Below are 21,129 nucleotides of genomic sequence, written 5' to 3'. Positions count from 1 at the left end.
TTTGTTTTGTGTTGTTTTCTTGTTGTTTTGGTTTCTTTAAACAAACCCAAAACGAAAAACCAAACAAAGCTCCAGACTAGCTACTTGCAACCACAGCCAAAATTACAGCATGGAGACAAAAATCCTGCAATTGAAATCAGAATTCACTGAAAACTTCAGAATGCCAGCAAGGGATCAAAGGTCTTGCTATTTGTGAGTTGTTCCACAATCACCAGGAAGAAAAAGAGTAAGAGCTGCGGTTATTCGCTTTATAAAACTCACCCAGGGAGCCTAACTGTCTTCTCTTTCAAGACAAGCAGCAAGACTATTCTTGAAGAGGGCAGTTTCCTAGTGCACCCTAAGAGGCTGGGAAAGCCCTCACGTAACACATGTTGCTGCTGTCTGGTCCAACAGGCCATGTACGTTCAGTTCCCACTGAAAGGAAAGCCAGATTCTAAGTTGTAACTTACTGGTTTTCTCTTCAGCTTCCCTCTTAAATGTCTTCTCCCAGACACTGTTAGATGGGGAAGGATGTTTTTGTCAGGTTCAGGGGTGTTAAATATATTTATGACTATTTCAGATGCTCACATAAAAGTTCAGTTGCTCTGCAGTACATGCAGACAGGGAGTGCTTTTAAACAAAGCAATATGAAGTCAGTACGTGTGCTGGACTCCTTTGCTTCTTGATAGGAAAACCAGTCCTCCTACAGAGGAGGAATAATTACTCATCCAACTTCAATCCTCTTCTAGAAACACAGCATTCCTTACCTAAGAGCCAAGTGTGCAGGCTTACAGGTAATAGCCAGGGCAAGAGGCAGCTCTGAGACAAAGAAATGACACCTGCTATAGAACTAAAACCATTCAAAATAACTTTATAAATTCTGTCACATTTCTGCTTTGTACATCAGTTCAACTTTATCCCTCCAGCTTGTTACTGAAAAATCACAATGCTTCCTTTTTGTTTCGTTTTTTCCTGAAAGGCAGACACAAAACCAGCCATCAGTGCATTATTTACAGAAGTGCAACACAGTCTCCCACCCTGAAATTAAACTTTTCACTAACAAGATACTTCCAACAGAATGTAAATAAACAACATGGCTTGAGCAGTGTTTCTGAAGTCAGTTTATAAAGGTTAGCTCAATTCTCCAATCCCCAAAGGACAGAGCGAATAAAGCTTCGCTCACCATCGAATGGGCTAAAAATACGTTTCAAGTATTAAATCAGAAGTTTCTAAAGACAATCCATATTTTGATAAATAAACACAAGAGAAACAGTATACAGCTCTCAATATACTGTATATGAAAAGTGGTGTCCAGTTTCAAACTTTTAGCAAGACAGGTACACAGCCCAAAAATGTGATCAAAGTAACCCTGAAAACTGTGGCAATCCGGGAGTCCCGAACATTCCTCTCTTCTGTGTTTCCCCTCGAATTACTCTGCTGGTCTGAGGCGTTTGATTGTTATTTAGTTCTACAGTAGGTCATCCAAAAACAAAGAAAACAAAAAACCAACAAAACCCAACCCAACCCAAGTTCATTCCCATATGGAAACAATTCAAAAGAAGGTTCTGCAGATAAGCCCTATTATAATCTTGCTTTTCTGCATTTTATTTTCAATGAGATGCAACTGCAGATCTATTCCCTCTGGCATAGTGTTCGCAGCCAGAATAAGTTCAGTCCAAGTCATGCTGGCCGTGGCTTGCTCTCAGTTTTCCACTTCATGTGTATCTTCACCATCAGATTTCTTATGTTTCCTCATATGTTTGTATTTTTCCACATATGCCTTCACCAGATTAGCTACCTTCATAGGGTTGATTTCTCCACTTTTGCTGTGGCAGATCTACAAGGGATTACAAAAGGCATTCCGTCAATTAAGAGCATTACAGCAGTTCAGGGAGGCAACAGAAACGACAGAGAAGCCCTAAGCATCCCAGAGGAATTGATTCCTCCATAGGCCTTTGAGTCTCATAGCAGGATACATAAAGCAGAAAACTCAACAAGGATAAGGGTAATGCTTTACTTCAAGCATTCCAGAAATAGCCCAGCAAGAACGTAGAGCAGGGAAAGAATACAACTCTCCAGGGCATCATTTAACTGCCTTTACACAAAAGCATTGCTTGCTCTCAGAGGACAACATTTACCTGCTGATCAGGTCTTTTTTAGGCACAATCTGGTCAGCACTAAGAGTTGAGATGAAAGCGAACATCAGTCAAATTACAAGGCCCTCATGCAAAGTTCAGGGACAGCACGGATGCTCAAGGGAGTAACGCACAAAATATCTTCTCACTTTATCAGAAACAGCTTGATGATTCTAGCCAAAGTTCTTAATGAGGCAGAATTGACCATTCTGGCCCAAGCCGTGTACCATGGAACATTTCAGCTCGGGCAGCTTAAGTTTAGCAATGATCTGGACCACGTAAACGCGACCTTCTAAAAGGAACAGTCTGACAACTCTCATCAATGGCACCACTCAGTCCTGCTTAAAGCCACTACTGCTTCACCACCGGACTGCAGGGTATGAGTCAGAGTCCAAAGGTCTGCTACTCAGTACAGCAGGTAACTGTTGAAGCTGGCAAGTGCAATCCAAAGTACTGCCACTTAGCGATCTGCACAGCTCCTCCATTTCATTTGACTGACACCTTACCTTTTGCACTGCTTTTCGGAGAATGTTCTTGTACTCCTCCTTTGTAATCTCCCTCTTCTGGTAAAAAGGTTTAATAGCAAGTTTTACTTCTTCCACAGCCCTCTCCTGCATGTGAAGTTTCTTCATGTACTGCACAGCAAAGAGAAGTGCATTACCTTGCGCTATCTTGGGAATGGTTTCTGGACCTGTTTTTCTTAGAAATGTTCTAACAATGAAAATAGACATTTCACAATTTCAACGACCCAAGTAAAAGCTAGCCTCAAAGTTATTTCCCGTACTATAAATTGCAGTCTTCAAAGAAATACCAGTTCACGCTATGGGGAACCCTTGTTTTGTGTACATTTATTCTATGCCTTAGGGAACGTGTTTTAAGTAAGTGACTACTATGTCCACTTATTAATTCTGGCCTCCTCCGTCCCTTCCAACAGCTCAGAAGTAAACATCCATCCATCCATAGGCAACGGATTCTAAAAGCAGCAAGTCATAGCTGTGAATATAAAGCTTCAGGTAGCTCTAAAGACATTCTGAAAATTGCAGAGTTGCCTATAAATTAAGGATTACAGATGACATCAGAACATATTCTATCAAAACAGGTTCATAAAAACTGCTGCTCATAAATGCAGGTTTGGTGGGGAAAGAATCTTGTCTTGTTTTGTGGTAGAAAGTAAAAGAAATGGTTAAGAAGTTTTTGTTCTTGTGGTCACATTTACTATGCTTAGAGCAGATGGTCTGTACAGCAAAACTGAAATTCGGCAGCAAGGCAAAAAATCTCCAGAGTATTTTACTATCTCTGCATTTTCAGCACTGATAAGCAGCAAGATACGCTCCTACTTCTCTATAGGACTGTTATGAGAATTGACATTAATTTCAAAGCTGGAGTGGAAAGGAAGAAACCAGGTGCCTAGAGGAATTTGGACATTCTGGCTTCTGGGAAGTCCCCTCCAAACATTCATGCAAGAAAGCTTCAGAACTTCAAGAATGTATTTTAGTTGCTTTAATCCCTCCCTGTCTTTATCGTGATGAAGCAGTGGAACCATCAAATGGAGTAAACCCCAAAAGAATTCCAAGAAGCGATCGCCTGCCGCTCCTGGGTTAGCATAGTCAGTGACCAAAAACAACAGTAACAACAGTGACAACAGGGGCTGGGAAAATACAGTATAGAGAAAGTTAAAAAAACCCCAAACTTTAAGAGTTCCAATAAACAGCTCATTAATGTTATGCATTTGCTTCTTGATAGCATTCACTCACTTCCTCATTTTTTGTTTTATCCACTGGAGCTTTGGGTGCTTTGATCTTTTCTTCTGCATTTCCAACAGATGCAGCTTGGATTCCTGGTTCAGATGCAGTAGCCAGGCTGCCCGGCTCTGGAGTCAGGCTCTGTCCTGCCACGCAGCCAAGCGCTGGAAGACTACCCTGCATGATAAACTGAACCGTGGGCTGGCTGACAGGGGCATAGGGAGGAAGGCTTGAGGGCAGAGGTGGCGTCAAAGGTATATTTTGACAATACACCTGTAAAATAGATATAATTTTGTAAATGCTTGTAAGTACAAGAGAGCACCAGATCAAGATTTTCAGAGCACCTTTTATCCACTCAAACAGGCAAGTAATTACCAGTTTAAACCAGGGAGGCTAACATCCCAGCCCTCAACTAGGTCTCTGTGTGTCAGTAGCTAGCACCAGCCCCACTCACCTTTCAGCTGGTGGATAGCACAGACTGATGGCACAGACCAGTGTCACCAGGCCAATTTTTACAGCCTGATCACAATCAGGTAGAAGCTCACAGCTTCTCAAACAGCACCATATTTCCTCAAGTTACTGCTGAAAACAGAAGTTGCATGTATAGAGCAGAATTAAAAAGAAAATGTGCTTCTTCAACTGTGATGACCACCTGAGAGATTAAATGATTAGAGGATTGCTGAGGTGTATGGGCTATATGAAATGTACCACACGCAGAGGAAGGCGAACTCTGCCATGAGGAGGGTGTTGCACGAGGGCACAGATGAGGTGGGATGCCTTCCATGACACTTGGGTGCCAGAATAGGAACCAACCTGAGAGGAATCTAGATCAGGAAACATAGGCTCAGGAATCATATAATTGGTTGGAGGAGGCTCATTTAACTGCACCTGATTTAACGTTTGGTTCAAGTCCTCTGTTTTCCAGGTCCCTTCTTTTGCTCGCTGAAGTTTGTAAAATGGCATCCCTAGGTTCCCCAAGGAAAGGAAAAAAAAACATTTAAGAACAAAATAAACCTAATGGATCAAAGATGCAAAGCCAATTATATTTTTAAAAAATTAAAAGGATCTAACAAAGCTAGCTATAAAAGGATTTTGTTTAGCAGTCATCAACATTTTAAAGCTTCTGATAACAGAGGACTTATCACCCCCTTGAGCAATTGCATTTCATTGGGTTTCCATTTTGAGTAACCAAGGAGAATCACACAAGCAACTCTGTCAACACACACAGCACAGGGTCCCAAGCCAAACTGCTTCTAGCAGCTTTGGCTTAGCAGAGCTCATAGGAGCGAGCTACAGAGATTTGTCACGCTCCTTGGTTCCAAGAAATACCTATAAATTCTGAAGGCAAAACAGCCATTCTAGTTAACTGCAGGAAGGGCGGAATGTGGGCTGCCAGTTCAGAGATCAGGTTGCAAATATGCGCTTCATGGCTGAATGAGTTGCCGCTGACTAGCTGAGCTGCGCTGACAGCACGTCCTCCCTGATTCATTAACACAACTCACCTCATGATTTCAACAAGTGCAAAATGCCAGCTCTCAGGATTGGAAATCACAGGATCACCCCGGCTCAGATGACAGAGCTGTTACACTACAACCAGGTTTAGCCAAACACTGAAACCCTAAACCTTAAACAGCCTGCTTCAACTGCTGTTTGTTTTCCTGAAGAGAGACTTACTTGGAGCTTTTCCGGCAGACAACGTGCCGCTCTCTTCCTCTTGAAGATTCCAGGTAACTCTTTTCACTGGTGCTTTTGATTTCAGCGCAGGACCCCGAGGTACCACCTCCAGTTCAGGCTTACTGAAATTACTGTTTTTCTCATCTGACGCAAGGCACTCATCTTTAACCTCCGTCACACAATCTATTATTTTGCTTTTGGATGAGCTTTGAATTGGTGCAGCCTCAGTCAGCATGTGCAAGGTAACTTCCTTCTTTGGGGGCGGTTCCATCAGAGATGGACATAACGCAGTATTTTCTATTTTAACTGTAATCTCAAGGTTTGTATTGCTACAGCTACCAAGCACTGCTGGATCACTACTACTCATTAATTCTGTTTCAGTGAAAGAATCCACACTGCCAATTGGAACACAAATGTTTGTGATCTCTGGCACAGGGAATGCAGTTTCACTGGTCACTTCCTGGCAGACGGGTTCTACCTTTATAGTTTCTTGAACCTCTCTCAGTTGAACCGGGGTCTCCGTGTGTATTTCCTCAAGTTTGACATTTGGTTGGATGGTTATGGAAAGCTCTTCTAGTACTAGCTCCTCCTTTGGCTCTTGTTTGAAGGAATGGGGGTGCTCCAGACACCTGGACACATTTTCAACTGGAGGCTTTTGATCCTTTTCTGGTGGAGGAGGAAGTGAGGTCTCTTTTGATCTGTGTTTTCTTTCTTTGGAACATGATCTTGACCGTGGCCTTTTTTCCTTTGATCTGCTGCTTTTGTGCTCCTGAGATCGAGATGCAGACCGAGACCGAGACCTCCACTTTCTCCTCTCCCGAGACCTGGATCTTGATCTCTTTCTGTCCCTTGACCTCAAGCTACTATCTTTATCATACCTCTCGTAGCTCTTGTCTCTCCTGTGTTTCCGCCTTTTAGTTCTCTCAATGCTATTTGATCGGGAATGTTCCCTCCGTCTTGATCTTGATCGAGACCGTCTTTTCTTTTTCCTATTTTCATAAAACTCAGAAGTACTTCCAGGACTACCTGAACATGACCTAGATTTCCTTCTCTCCCTAGACCAAGAAGTTTTTGCCTTTTTATCCTTGGTTTTATCCTTAATTTTCTTTTTTTTAGATCGTTCATGACTGCTAGAACGATCAGTGGAAGACCTCCTGCTCTTGGGTTTCAATGTGTGTGTTTTGCTATGCTCTTCTCCACCTGACCAAGAGGTAGATCTGGAGCTTCGGTCCCTTGAGTGTGCTCTATCCCTAGACCCTGATCGGGATCTCTTGTGCTCTTTGACAAATGCCTTTTTCCTTTTCATCTTCTTCTTGCTCCGGGAGCTGGAGTTCGAACAGGATCTGGAACGTGATCGCCTCTCTGTTTGTTCCACCTTTTGGACTTCCTGCTGCTCATCATTCTTTGAGGGACTATCTGGTTCGAGTTTCACATTAATATTCGGTCTAATCAATTCCTCAGCATTAAAGAACACATTAGGGCCCTCTCTGCTTTCCTCCTTTAAACACTCTGCATTAGAAATTTGCTTAACAGTAGATGAAGTGCAAGGACTGCTTAGAAAGTCTTCCTCATCCATATTGTCTCGCTCCTCTATATCAGAGATCTGTTCTACAATCCTGCTTTCTACTGTCACGTCATCACGAGACCCTGTGTTACTAGATGGCACATCAGAGTCAGCCCCAGACCCAAATATATTTTCTACCATGTAAGGGGTGAAACGACGGACAGTTTGAAACGTTTGAACTTTTGGATTTTCGATGGAAATAGTCCTGGTAATATTAGTTAACGGGATCCCTGAGCCAAGCCTTTCAGGACTGCTGCTTGCTGAACTCGAGTCCGATCCTGTTGGCTCAAAGGGATCATATATTTCACTTTTGACCTGCTTTTTCTTAACTGAGAAAAGAGGTGAAGGACCCTCTTTCTGTTGCACTTTGTCATCCACAGGGCGGAAGGTGTTACAGAATCCTGGGTTAGAAAGTCTGCTGGGATGCCCTGCATTTCCAGGAATATTGATTTTAAAACTCTCGAAAGAGCTTGGCCCTTTGGTCCTTGAAGTGCCCAGCAGTGAAGAACTGCTATACACGCCTGTATTGGTAGAAAAAGACACCCCGCTTGTACGTGTTTGTTGCTGAGACTCCTTGGCATTTGACTTCTGACTTTCCACCTTGCTACCCTTTCCTGGCTGATTAGTGCTCTCTTTGCCAGTCAGCTGGGTTATACAGGAGCTGGGGATGTCACAGCTTTGGCTTCCTGAGGGTTCTGGCTCCACCTGCTTGCTGCTGGTTTCCTTTTTAATCTTTGGTATCCTGGGAAGCTCAAAGATGTCAACTCTCTTGGGAGGTGGTTTTAACGGCTGCCTCACAGTTACAGATTTTGAGCCAGAATTCAAGTTACAGCTCAGCAGCTTTGATGATGACTCAGTGGGGGCAAAGTTTTTAGCGTTTCCATTAAATCTGGGCATTTCCTCTACCTTGGAGCCATACCTGCTCAAAGTAGCTATATTCTGAGCCTGAACAGACCTGGGTGTCATTGAATATTCTGATTTTACAGTTGCCTTTTCTGACATAGTCTGTGCAGGGTTTGCTGCAGGCTCAATCCTGCTTAGTGAGGGTGGAGGCGACGAAAACAGGCTTGAGGAGGAGGGCCTGGTGCGAGCACTCAGCCCCAAGGAAACTGAAGGTCCCGCAATGGAGCTGCTTGCTGTGGTCCCTGAGTGCACTGTACTCAGTTGGATGTTATGTCCTGAACCATCATCCACTCTTGAATCATTCGCTGATTTTCTAGGAAGTGGAGCTATGGCATACAAGCAAACAATTAAGTTTTTCAGTATGTATCTGGACATTTCCCCTCCAGCATTAAAAGAAGTACTGAGCTAATTATTTTAAGTTCCACTTTGGTTTGCAGAATACCACATAGTAATAAGGCAGTCCAATAGCTCTTTTGGTCAGATGCTCAAGGTTTAATGCCAGACAACTGCATCTGAGGTAAATACTAATATTTAGGAGATAATTATTCTATTCCGTAGATACCACCAGATTTGTGTTTATTATCCTGTAGCTGCTGATTGATAAAAGTGACTGTAACAGAGGATGTTATAGGTACTTATTTTAAGAATAAAGCTCTAAGTTTCAGTTTGAAGAGATTCTTTCCAAATAATACCATGCCAAAGGAAGACACAGCTGAAGATGCTGGAACATATTCTAGAGCTCTACTTTTGCAAGGAAACTTCTTGCCAAGGTCCTCATCACTGCTTTTCAAACTAAAGTACAGTTCAAAGGCATGGCAGCAATGCATGACAAATGCCAGAAGAACTCGGTACTAAGATATCTCTGCTCTATCCAGCCCTCCGTTTTTTATAACAAAGCATGAAACTACAAGGGCAGTGCTTTTGAAAGAAGGAAACTACCCATTAAAACCAAAATCCTCCAGTAACATCTCAGCTCTGCAATTAAAAACAGAGACAAGTAACTCTATTTCCGAGCATACATAAGAATCTTATTAGACGGATTACTGTGGACAACTACTGAATCTATCCTATATATTCAAATGCTTAATAAGAGTATCCCTATGTTTGAAGCTACGCAGCCTGCAGGACCAGGGCAGACATGGATAAAACAAAGAGGCTAACTACACTACGAAGTGCCAAACCCTTACCTGCCTTCTTTGCCGTCAGCGAACCATCTCTGTTGATGACCACATCCGAACTACTCATCATGAGAAAGCTCTGTCCAGACAGGATACTTCCCAACAGATCAGGCACAGGGGCAGCTTCTGCTTCTTGATCAGGACTCAAGGCAGGTACACTGCTTCTGCATGTTTCAGAGGGGTTATATTTCCTTTACTCTTACAGCACTTGTTCTATACACGCACATTACATTAAAAAGAAACCAAAATCAAGGGCATAAACAGAGGTCAGCCAGGGAAGTTCACTTGCAATTTTGGCTTCACTAAAGTCATTCAGCCCCCATCTCCCTCTGACAAACAGAAGGTGAAGCTTTTACTGACTTCCCACAGGAACACCACAGGATAGGAAAGCATGTAATCATACCAGAGACCCTTGGTAAGCGAATGCTTTTAATTTTATTTAAGATTGACGCTCACTGCGTTGTGTATCAAGAGTAACTTTCTAGTGCATTTAAGATGCATTTTCGAAGCACAAACCATTGTTCAGCACTTCAGAGATATTTCCATCCCAGCTGCCTCTCTTCCCCACCACCAAATCACAAATTTATTCCTCAGGCCTACACTGCTATCTAAAAAAATTGATGAAGCTAGAACCAGTGTTCAGCACGAGACAGAATACACAGAGGTGCCTACTGGTAGGGTAGATAAAAGCACGGCAGAGGAAGAATTACGCTGAGAATAACAGCATTGCTCCCACACAAGGGACAACACAAACACTCTCCTTTATGCATTATTCAGCCTTATGAAAATGGTTTTAAGTTCTCTGTTCTTGAAATGTGGACTGAAGAGGTTTGAGTGTTTTTGGTGGTAGGGTGTGGCTGTTCGTTTTTCTTTCTTTGCTTTTGTGTTGGTGGGGTTTTGGCATTTGTTTGTTTTTTCAAAAAAACCAAAACACTTCTAAAGGAACCACAGACCCAGCTGGTCGAGGGAGCTACATTTCCTTTCCGTATGACAACAAAGCAAGCTTTCCAAACATAATGTACACCAAAAACCTGTAATAACATACAACAGAACGACAAAATGGGAAGGCTAAAAGAATTGGCCACCCACACCAGACCAGGAAACTCACTGTAGTCCAGGCAAATCAAGCCTTTAGAAAAGCTGAATTTCAGCTAAACAGTCCCACCTTCTAAGCAATGTGTTACTCAAATAACTCGGAGGTCATGGAAAGCTTCCTGAAAAGCTTCCTTCAAGATTGAGATGGGAAAGGTAGAGAAATATTCCAAGCTACCATAGAAATATACTATCTTAATCCTGAGAAACCAACCTTTGCCATAAGTCAGATGCATTAGAGGACAGCCATGTAAACCTCTCACACCTTTAATCAATTAAGCTGAGCTCCCTCCATTTCTCCCAGTCTTCAGCTCCCTCAGCCTTACAGTGACCTGGTTGGTACCTGCCTCAGCCATTTTCCCCATCCCTTTTCTTCTCATCATGCTCCTGCTTCCTGTGCCCTACCTCTCTGCACTGCATCCTACAGCCCAATCCTGAAAACCCCACTCTGGTTGCCAGCAGGAGGCACTCAAGCAATGCTCCCTGGCCCTGGTGGGCACAGGGGTATACAATTTACACACACAAACCACCAGACAGCAAAGCAACTGTTAAATTACAGGATCAAACAGTGTCCTCTCCATTTTCTGAGCTCCAACAAATGGCAGGGGAACTGGGTGAGGGGGTTACATCCCTCATCTGCTCCTCTGGATGCGCAATTAGATTCCCCAGCCCTCTCAAATAAGCAAGCGTTTTTTAAAATCCAAGTCTTATTAACTGTTAAATCATACTAATGGGGTTACTAAACGATCCCAAAACAGAAAGCAAGAAGAGCTAGATTAGGGTGGAAATAACAATATGAAATTTCAGTGCAATAGTTAGAGCTATTACAAAAGAATAAGCGTGTGTCTTTCAACATAAAAGAAGAATTCTTGCCTAAAATGCTGTGGTTATTTATCTACACATGTTCAGGCACACACACTCTTTCAAAATACTCAGGGTAAGAAAAGAGTTAGGCCAGGATGATTACCCAGTTTGCTCTTTTGTTAGGGTCTTTAGACAATTAAGAAAAAAAACAAAACAAACTTTATGGATTTTTACCTGGGAAGTCCCACAGAAATAGGTCTAGCTACAGGACGGTGAGACCTCAGTGCTGACTGTGAGAGAACTCTCCTTTTGGCACTCACTGGTGAATCTGGATTTGCTGGAACCTCTTCGTTACTGTGGGTAAAACACACGCGCGCACACACACACACACACACACACAAAAACCCTGAAATTGTCTGAATGCTTTTTTATGTCAAATAGATGAAGTAGATAATACTACTAGGACAGATATGGCTAGAAAGCATGTTTTATTGTGATACATTATAAAAAGATTTGTGCAATATACTTTTCTGTGGCTACATATATAGAATAGCATAACTCAGCCAGCAGAGATACAAATGTAGATTTTTATTTCTAAAATAGTATATGGGAGATATCCTTTTATAAAAGGATCAAAATGACTTATTCAGTGGAAAATTAAATTTCACCAACAATAATTTCAGACACCCCCTCCCAAAATCCAAAGCTTAAGAGTGACACAAATTGTGGCATCGTAAGATTCCACCTGAATTTAAAGTGCCTGGATAAGTGAAGACAGGAAAAGGAGAAACATGGAAGTTTCCACAGGTCCATTTAATTCTATGTGAAGTCACTGTTTATTGTATACCAAATAGGCTAGCTGGCTTCACTTGAAATAAATAAATAGAAAACAACTGAATAGGATCCGACTCCTTCAGATTCTAGCCTTTCAGTAACCTCACAGATCGTTATTAAAGGTTTTCACGAGGCTTATTATTTTGGCAAACCTCTTTAAAGAAGGGCGATTCTTTTAAGAGCTCAGCAACTCAGCCAAGAAGGAAAGAAAGAACAGGCCAACATGTTATTATGAGCTGTGTATCCAAAGCTGTCTTCAGATGCGAGAGCTATGCTCTGTAAGAAGTCACATGTACAAGCAACCCGGCAATTGTGAAATTATCAGGTCCCTGATCATAACCCATAGATATCTTACCTTTCATAAGGATCCAGCTCATATGGATCTCCAAACACAGACAGAGAAGCTGCACCAATATCTGCTCTCATCAGACCAAGCGAGGGCTCTGTTGGTTTGTACATGGAAGGAATTGAGGCCCCACGCATAGGTTTACTAAGACCAAGAGTTCTTGCAATACGGGAGCGAGTAGTAACCTCATTTTTCACCTGCACACACAAAGAGACTGAGTTATTTGTACGTTATAGGGCAGGTATGTACCCTGGGTTTAAAGCCCCAAATTCTTCTCTTAGGCCAAGTACAGTCATGCAGTTACTACTGTTGGTAGCAGAAGCAGTGTGCATTTATTGTCTATATTTGTTTTAAAACATTTATTAAACTTCTAACTATGGCCTATATGTCACTTCATACAGAGACTGCACATACCAGATTTAAGCGACCAGATAAGTTTCTAAAAATCTTTAATGATGTAATTAAAAATTGTCAATTCCTTATTAAAGGCTGGAGAGACAGTTCTGGCTGTAGGATGTAAAGTCTAGTTAAGGTAGCTAAGCACAAAAGTCAAACTGGTGCAGACTTTTATGACTGTAGGTCAGTATCATTCACGTGAGAACACTATCCACAACTGAAAGCTATTTTGAGAGCCCTTACACCTGATTAACTGGGTTTGCTGCAACACAGACACTAACATCCATTGCCTATTAAAAAAAATAGGTAGTGGCAATTTTAACTGAGCTTGCATCAGTGCCAAGTGAACACTACAGCTGAATGGCAAGGCATAACACAAAGCCTGCAGGACATGCTTTACAGCGTGATCCCTGCAGTTCAGGTAACAGGATTTGTCAGCAAACCCAGCAGGCCTGCCTGGAAGTTGTAACTCATTTCCACATACAGCACCTTTCTGGAGCACACTGGACACATCCTGCACATACTGCCACCAGAAAAAAAAAAGTTATCTGCTGTCGTTGCAAGATAGTATTTTTTCCATTGAATCCCATGTTATAGTGCTTTTACAGATGGCCGAAAAATGGCAGATACTGACACTGGCAGAAACTCACATGTGATCTTACTCTCATCTTTTTCCCCCTCCTCTTCTTTATCAGACGCTTGCATCTCTTCTGCTTCTTCCCAGCAGAAGATTTTGTCTGACTTCTTTTTTTGCCTCCTACTTTCTTCCTCCTACCTGACGGGACAAAAGACAACCAAGTATCTGGCTAAGTACTGGCACTGTGTTTTACCTGGTATTCCCTTTTTCATTCCCCCATGGCACACATAGCAGCTCCAAGAGACATACAGTGTGCTGCAACAGCATAAAACAGCACAACAGAAAAAGTGAGATCATTAGTATTTATTTAAAAGCAACCTTCAAGATGCTTCTGGGCAGAGGCAGTATGGGGAAAGAACTAAATGCATGTGGTGTACTTCTGTAGCTGCAAAGGTGTGGCAGCACACAGCTGACCTACAGTATTTTGTATGATTCAGGCTTATCTTCCCAAAGCTTTTATTCTTGCAGATGGGAATCGCAGAATGTGTCCGATGTCCTTACCTGTTTTTCTTTTCTGCCTAGTAGGAGCCCGCGGTGTAAGAGGACGCTGGTAGACAGCTGTGTTTAGGCCAGCTACAACTGCCTCAATTGTTTCATCCAGAAGAGAGGACATGAGGTACCTTGGCACGTGCTGCATGGGGGATTAGAAGTTATGTGATACAGGTATCTAACAGTCAGCAACAAATCAGTTAAAGGCATTTGATGGAAAATGGATTTGAGATTCCAATGAGGAGGAATCACGTTACCAAACTGCCAGTTAAGCAATTATGTCACCTTTCTCACCTATTGACTGTCATATTAAGAATAACATGACCTTGCTCTTCAGCCTCCCTCAGTATTACAAGTCATGGCTAGCCTAATTTGGACTCTTTAAGTGAGAACAATCCCAGAGATTGACAATTTCTCAGTTGAAAAGGTCATGTAAGTACTTTCCCAAATCTACCTAACTGACCTCAGGCTCATCGTACAGCAGAGTGTGATGAGCAAAGACTGAAAAGCCAACACAGTACAGGCCCCCTGTCTTAAACTCCTCATTCTTTAGGTCAGATTTAGCTAATGCTGTGAAACATGTCCGGAGGCAACATTTCAAACACACACCTCATGGAACTCACTGAAATGGCAGGTAAGTCCCCCTCCAGAACATCACTTCATTGTGATAAGCAGGAACAGCTCCTACAAGGTCCAAATTCCTCTTCCTCTCTATACTCAAAGGTCAACCACATTTAAGCAAACACATTTGAAACATATGGATTCTAAACCACAAGTCTCAGAATGTGAGCTCAAAGCCTCCTTGCTGGGCAAACATAGCACAGGTTTGCTCCTTCCATGCCCACACCAACCATATTCCTAAAATATCAGAAAGTCATATAGTGGTTTGGGTTGGAAGGGACCTTTAAAGATCATCTAGTCCACCCCCCTGCCATGGGCAGGGACACCTTTCCTACCCTCTCTCCTTTCTTCAAGCAACTACAAATGCATCAATAATTGATAGTTTCATATGAGGGTAGCAGATGCAAAGAGGCCTCTGATGTTACAGTTTATTCATCGTGCTTACTTTCTAACAGAGCATATGCATCAGATCCTTATACGTTTACAAAATATATATACAGCACAAACACTAGAGGAGAATGGCTTTAGAGTATCTTGCAGTGGCAAAGAAAATTCAAACAGCAAAATGTTTGAAAATAGAATACACTAACAGAAATATATACTTCAATTCATCTTACTACGGAAGTAATTTTGCCAGGCTTCTCTGTTAGTGTCACTAATGCATGCTCCAAACTATTTTACTGAGTGATTTTTATTAGAATGCCATTGTTTTAAGTATAATGGGTGCCAATAAATGCTACATATGGTTCTCTGATTTGGAGGAGCAGCATGGAATAAGGAAAGCCCTGAACATTAGGCTAAACATATTTATTTTTCTAGAAGGACCTAAAATAGTGGATCTAGTTAACCACCACTAGTTTAGGCACCTATAGAACAACAGATGAATTACAAAACAAACAGCCTCCCCAAATACTAAAGCTTTCCAAGGATCTGAAATCAGCATCTTATGCTTTGAGGACAACAGCTTACACACTTAAGCTTCAGTCTACTCAAGCTGCGAGCTAGAATAAGATACACTTTTATTCAGAGACAAAAAGGAATAAGTAACAGTGCCTTTCCAGGTATAGTTTGTAATAATCTCTGCAGATTGAGAAGTATATTAAAGAATGGCTTCTTGAATGGGAAGTACTGGGCTCCCAGGCTTACGCCACTATGCAATAGTAAAGCCCCCAGGCACCACCCCTCTCACCTGCAGGAGACAGCTACACACTATTTCTGAAACAACGGGTAGGGAAAGAAAGAAAGCAAAGCAGTAGCAGTTATGTTGTATAGCCTTTCACCTCACACAACACTCTCCTACAGTTTTTCTTTTTTTCAACGTATAGCCCTGAGAGCTCAGATATAATTGCTTAACAACAATGCATCAAAATAGTTCATCAAGTTTTTTAATTTTATTAATTCTTCTAAAGTTGAAACTAAAAGGCCTAGGTTTGCAGACAGGGGTTGGCAGCCAGGTAAGATGACCTCCACCATGGAGGACAATGAATTTAAAGACTGCTAAAGCACTCCTGGGAGTCCTTAAATCAAGGGAAAAAACATGATAAAAACTTAATGTGAGCTAGATCTTCATTCATGGCACCTATTTCAGATTGTACTTACTGCTGTAATTCAGATCATTTGGGATCTGCTGCAGATTTCTCTCCTCCCACTACAATGAATTTGATGAGAAATTTAACAGGCAAGCTCTGGGGGAGCTAATTAAGAGTAGACTGGTCTTCCCAACCGGATTTTGGCATTTTGGTTTGCTTCCCTTAAGCCTGTCTTTATTTACCTTTATTTCTTCTGCCTGAAGTTACAGAATATAGAAATGTAGCTCATGAAGTTGAGGCACTTCAATCTCAAGTGCATCTACTTTTTCTTTCTCACCTGACCTTCACAACTGGATTAACAAGGGAAAGCTTAATCTGCCAGACCTCCTACTTCCAACTCAGTCTTTTCCCAGCCTGCACTTCATGCTCCAAGTGGAGCCTTTATAGCAGACACAACCTGAAATCCACAGCCAACTGACCAACTTGAAGACATACTTAGTTTTATCCAGTCTTCCCTTCTCCCTCTTTTCTACATTTTCCTATCTTTGGAAAAAACCTGACTTAATATGATCAAAACCAAAATGGCGTGTTATTGTCAGATGAAGCCAAGTGTATTTTCATAGGATCACAGAGTAATTCAGGTTGGACAGGATCTTGGCGTGTCCCTTGGAAAGGCCTGACCTTTATGTTCACTGGTCAGCAATGAATTCAAACCAGGTTGGTTAGGCCTTTCTTCAGACGGGTGCTGAAAGCCCCCAAAGATAGAGATTTAAAAAACTGTCCAAGCAACCTATTCCCATGGTTGACCATCCCCAAGGGAAGCCAAATTTTCCTTACATCACATCAGATCCTCCTCTTCCTTTCTGAAGTTGCAGAATTTCACACTTTTCTACCAAATTCAACAGCAGCATTAATGAACCAATTAACATATCATTAGTCCCAGGGAGGTTATTTACAGGTTCTGCATCCACACTAAGTCACCATATGCTCCTGTGCAATTTAAGGCTTTTGTATTTATGCAAGTGACAGGTAGCGTGCTTTGGCTAAAGCCAGAGGGCAAAGCAGGCAGGAGATCCCAAAGTTCGAAGTTTTCAGTTTGCAGCATACTAATTTTTACCTTAAGGATCATAATTATCCCAGCCAACAGAAACATCCAGAAATATCTCAGCTGCAGTCATCTTCAGTAAACAGTTCATTGAGTAAAGGGTTTAAGGGACGTTGGGAATTTGGGATACTTTCTTGCATAGATTCTCTGGTACCTATTAATGTGGTTGAACTCATACTGCCACATCACTGAGGACACTAGCATCTGAGTTTTTTCCCTTCAGTAAGAGGCTGATTTTCATAAACAGAAACATTAAAAATACTAATTTTTTCTCTTCAATTTGGCTGAAATTGGCCAACAGATCCTACTGATATGGGAAAGTAGGAGGACAAACAAGGAAATACACAAATGTCAAAAAAAAGATGCCCTATCTCGCCAACAAGTATGCTAAAAACACAGAAGTGGTGCACAAACGGTGCATTAACAGCCACTTTGAACAACAATACAATTTTGCTCACAACTGAGATGATAAAAACGCAGATTAAGAGAGGGAGCTACTGCATATTTCAAAATAAAGAGTCTTGGTCGTGTGCTGCACTCAATTTGCCCATGTTCTACATCTCAGTTTAAAAGAACTCCACAGCTAACAACGTTTATGCTATCAACAGTCAACACAGGCAGCTGAACTACTTAAGGGAGGGACTCATTTCAACACTTCCACAATGTTCTTCCAGAGGATTGTTAGCAAATACTCCTAAATACCTGAATTTGTTGTGCTGTTGTTATCCGGTTTCTATTTACTGTTGCTCTAACGCGTTCGCTCTGCCGAGTCCTGGCTATAGCTCGCGTTCGGACATGAGGGCGCAGCCTACTGGTGGTAGGAGTAACATCAGCCATGAGGGCAGCAACCTCTTCTTCACTGACATGATCGGTATCTTGAAAGAAAAGATGCCCAGGTCATTTGCCTTTCTACAGGTAAAATAATTTCAAGAATTTTGGACAAAAAAGAAAAAATTGGTATTCCCTTTCTTAAACTAATCACCTCCAAAGGCAGACATTATCCTCTCAAAAGAAAATGAGCAGAGACACCACTGCTTCAGACTGTTAACAGAAACACAATTTTCTAGGTAACAGAAATTACTGCTACCGTGGCAATCTGAGGTCAGGATACTGACAAATTCTTTCAAACATAATGCAATGCAGTGGCATTAAGGTGCTGGGATTGCCTCCGGAGGGTTAAAGAATGCTAAAGAATGCTTGTAAGAAGCAGCTCCACAAGTTGTAACCTCAGATGAAAATCTTAATAAGCAAGATCCTCTCATCAGTCAAGAGTTCAAGTCAATTCTTTAGGTTCAAGTGAGAATGCCTATCAAAACAATTATTTAAAGCAGATCAAACATCTCTTCAAAACAGCAAATGCTTCACATTATCTAAGTCCGGAGAAAAATATTTATTTTGACTGGATATCATGAAACCCTTACCTGCAGCAACACTGACACTTATGGGGGCACAGGCTGGACAGAACCATTCATCTACAGGGACTTCACTCAGAGGTGGATTAAGGCATTCCATGTGATACCTTGAGAAAAGATTAAAAAAAAAAAGTAAAATAAAAGGTAAGGAGCACACTGTTTGACAAGGAGAGCCTTTTACCTCTATCCACACACTACATAATGTGGACACATTTTCTTAAGCTTGGTAGAAGCAGATGCATAGGCCATAGTTTCAATCTCCAGAGAAACGATGCTACCTAATAGTTATATAACTGTCTTAAATTATAGAATCATACAATCATAAAATCATAGAATGGTTTGGGGTGGAAGGGACCTTTAGAGGTCCAACCCCCCTGCACTGAGCAGGGACGTCTTCAACTAAAGCAGGCTGCTCAGAACCCTGTCCAACCTGACCGTGAATGTTTCCAGGGATGGGGCATCTACCACCTCTCTGGGCAACCTGTTCCAGTGTTTCAGCACCCTCAAAGTAAAAAGTTTTTTCCTTATATCCAGTCTAAATCTATCCTCCTTTAGTTTAAAACCATTACCCCCTGTCCTGTCACAACAGGCCTTGCTAAAGAGGTTGCCCACATCTTTCCTATAGTCCCCCTTTAAGTACTGGAAGGCCGCAATAAGGTCTCCCTGGGCGCCTTCTCTTCTCTAGGCTGAACAACCCCAACCCTCTCAGCCTGTCCTCAAAAGAGAGCTGTTCCAGCCCTCAGATCATTTCTGTGGCCCTCCTCTGGACCCGCTCAAACATTTCCATATCCTTCTCGTGCTGAGGACCGCAGAGCTGGACACAGCACTCCAGGTGGGGCCTCACCAGAGCAGAGGGGCAGAATCACCTCCCTCAAACTGCTGGCCATGCTTCTGATGCAGCCCAGCATATGGGTGGCTTTCTGGGCTGCGAGCGCACGTTGCAGGTTCATGTCCATCTTTTCATCCACCAGTACCCCCAAGTCCTTCTCTGCAGGGCTGCTCTCAATCCCTTCATCCCCCAGCCTGTACTGATATTGGGGGTTGCCCTGACCCAGGTGCAGGACTTTGCACTTGGACTTGTTGAACCTCATGGGGTTCTCACAGACCCACCTCTCCATCTTGTCCAGGTCTCTCTGGATGACATCCCATCCTTCTGGTGTGTCAACTGCACCACTCAGCTTGGTGTCAACCGCAAATGTGCTGAGGGTACACTCGATCCCACTGTCTACGTCATTGATGAAGACATTAAACAGCACTGGTCCCAGTATGGACCCTTAAGGGACACCACTTGTCACTGGTCTCCATCTGGACATCAAGCCATTGACCGCTACTCTCTGGATGCAACCATCCAGCCAGTTCCTTATGCACCAAACAGTCCACCCATCAAATCCTTATCTCTCCAGTTTAGAGAGAAGGACATTGTGGGGGGATTAAGTCAAAGGCCTTACAGAAGCCCAGATAGATGACATCCATGGCTCTTCCCTTGTCCACTGATGTAGTCACTAGATGGTATTCTGATCACATTAGGCTCAAAAAAGTTCAGACAAGTGAGAGTTCTTCCCTTGCTGTGTGATATATTGCTTGTCATTTGAACCCAAGCTGCAAGAAGTGTGCAGAACCAAAACAGATGGTGGTAAAGAGAAAAGAGAGAAGTATTGAGTGCTGGGGAGACAGGCAATCAAGAAACTACATCGGTTTCCTGCAAACCAACATAGTATTAACTTTACTGGCGCTTACGAGCATTTTATTTTGCATGACTAGTCACGGGTCAACTGCAATGCCTTGTTACGTTGAATAAGCACACTGCATCCCACATATACCAGATATAATTAAGATAACTGGTAACAGGATTTCTGTGTAACTGCACAAGCTAGGTTGCAGAGCATTGGTCAGTCACGGGCTTCATAGAGCTACTTGCAGGACTGGAGACTAACCACACTGACGCCAAACACCTGAGAACCATGCTAGTCCTTATCAAACCTCAAAGGGAAAGAGGAGAGCATGATGCTCCCTTAGGTAGGGCTTTTGAAATGTTCTCTACCCAACAGGCTGAGCAACTAGACTGAGCAGTCTCACCAACCACTTACAGAGAAGCTACCCAGGAAATCCTTTCAACATTACCCAACCTGGGTTCTGTTATTTGTTCAATTCCATCTTCAGCAATTAAAACCCAGATAAAGTGACGTGTTAGTAGCACAGAACTTTTGAAGCAACTCATGTTCAAGTTACACTGCTAAAAAGAATTAAAGCAGGTTTCCCAAGTAAATGAGATGCCTCCCATGAAAACCAAGTGCTTAGACCAAGTTCCCTAGGCAAGGAACACAGGGAGACCACAGCCTTCAAGTACGAGTTTCAGCTTCAGATTAGCAACATTTTCATGACCAACTTTGTTCTTTTTCTAAAAGGGGAAATGCTACTGTTATTTCTGATGTACTATAGTGTTTAACTCTGAAAAAAAGTAAAGGAAATAAAAGAGTGAAACAGTGTGTTTCACTTTCCCATGCCAAAACTCACTGCCTGATAATATATCTCAGTGCCTGGCCATTGATTTTACTCACATTCATCTTCTCAGGTTCATTTACCTGCTGCCCGGCACAGCAGGTGTGTCTCCTCTGTGACTACCTCACCTTCCTAGGTGCCCTTGCCTAATAGATACGAGGCTCTGTAAGTGGAACCGAACAGTAGCGAG

The 21,129-nt window shown here is 42.4% G+C and overlaps 1 protein-coding gene across 4 annotated transcripts in view; it reads right to left on the bottom strand.

Moving 5' to 3' along the window:
* Positions 1 to 824: 824 nt before the first annotated feature.
* The window catches only part of PHRF1 (PHD and ring finger domains 1), a 33,668-nt gene continuing 13,363 nt past the window's right edge, over positions 825 to 21,129 (bottom strand). For all 4 annotated transcript variants that reach the window (XM_064452422.1, XM_064452426.1, XM_064452424.1 and 1 more), the window contains 12 exons: positions 18,450 to 18,547; positions 17,731 to 17,903; positions 13,786 to 13,915; positions 13,298 to 13,422; positions 12,261 to 12,448; positions 11,306 to 11,425; positions 9,185 to 9,339; positions 5,531 to 8,323; positions 4,745 to 4,821; positions 3,869 to 4,129; positions 2,621 to 2,749; positions 825 to 1,816 (listed from right to left, as the gene is read on the bottom strand). In XM_064452422.1, coding sequence (XP_064308492.1) covers positions 1,682 to 1,816; positions 2,621 to 2,749; positions 3,869 to 4,129; positions 4,745 to 4,821; positions 5,531 to 8,323; positions 9,185 to 9,339; positions 11,306 to 11,425; positions 12,261 to 12,448; positions 13,298 to 13,422; positions 13,786 to 13,915; positions 17,731 to 17,903; positions 18,450 to 18,547 — 4,384 coding nt within the window. In that variant the 3' untranslated portion in view covers positions 825 to 1,681. The remainder of the gene's footprint in view (positions 1,817 to 2,620; positions 2,750 to 3,868; positions 4,130 to 4,744; positions 4,822 to 5,530; positions 8,324 to 9,184; positions 9,340 to 11,305; positions 11,426 to 12,260; positions 12,449 to 13,297; positions 13,423 to 13,785; positions 13,916 to 17,730; positions 17,904 to 18,449; positions 18,548 to 21,129) is intronic.

This window comes from Phalacrocorax carbo, chromosome 5, assembly GCF_963921805.1.
Source record: "Phalacrocorax carbo chromosome 5, bPhaCar2.1, whole genome shotgun sequence".
Taxonomy (NCBI): Eukaryota; Metazoa; Chordata; class Aves; order Suliformes; family Phalacrocoracidae; genus Phalacrocorax; species Phalacrocorax carbo.
The sequence above is the reverse complement of the archived record's forward strand: the minus strand, read 5'-3'. Positions and strand labels throughout refer to the sequence as shown.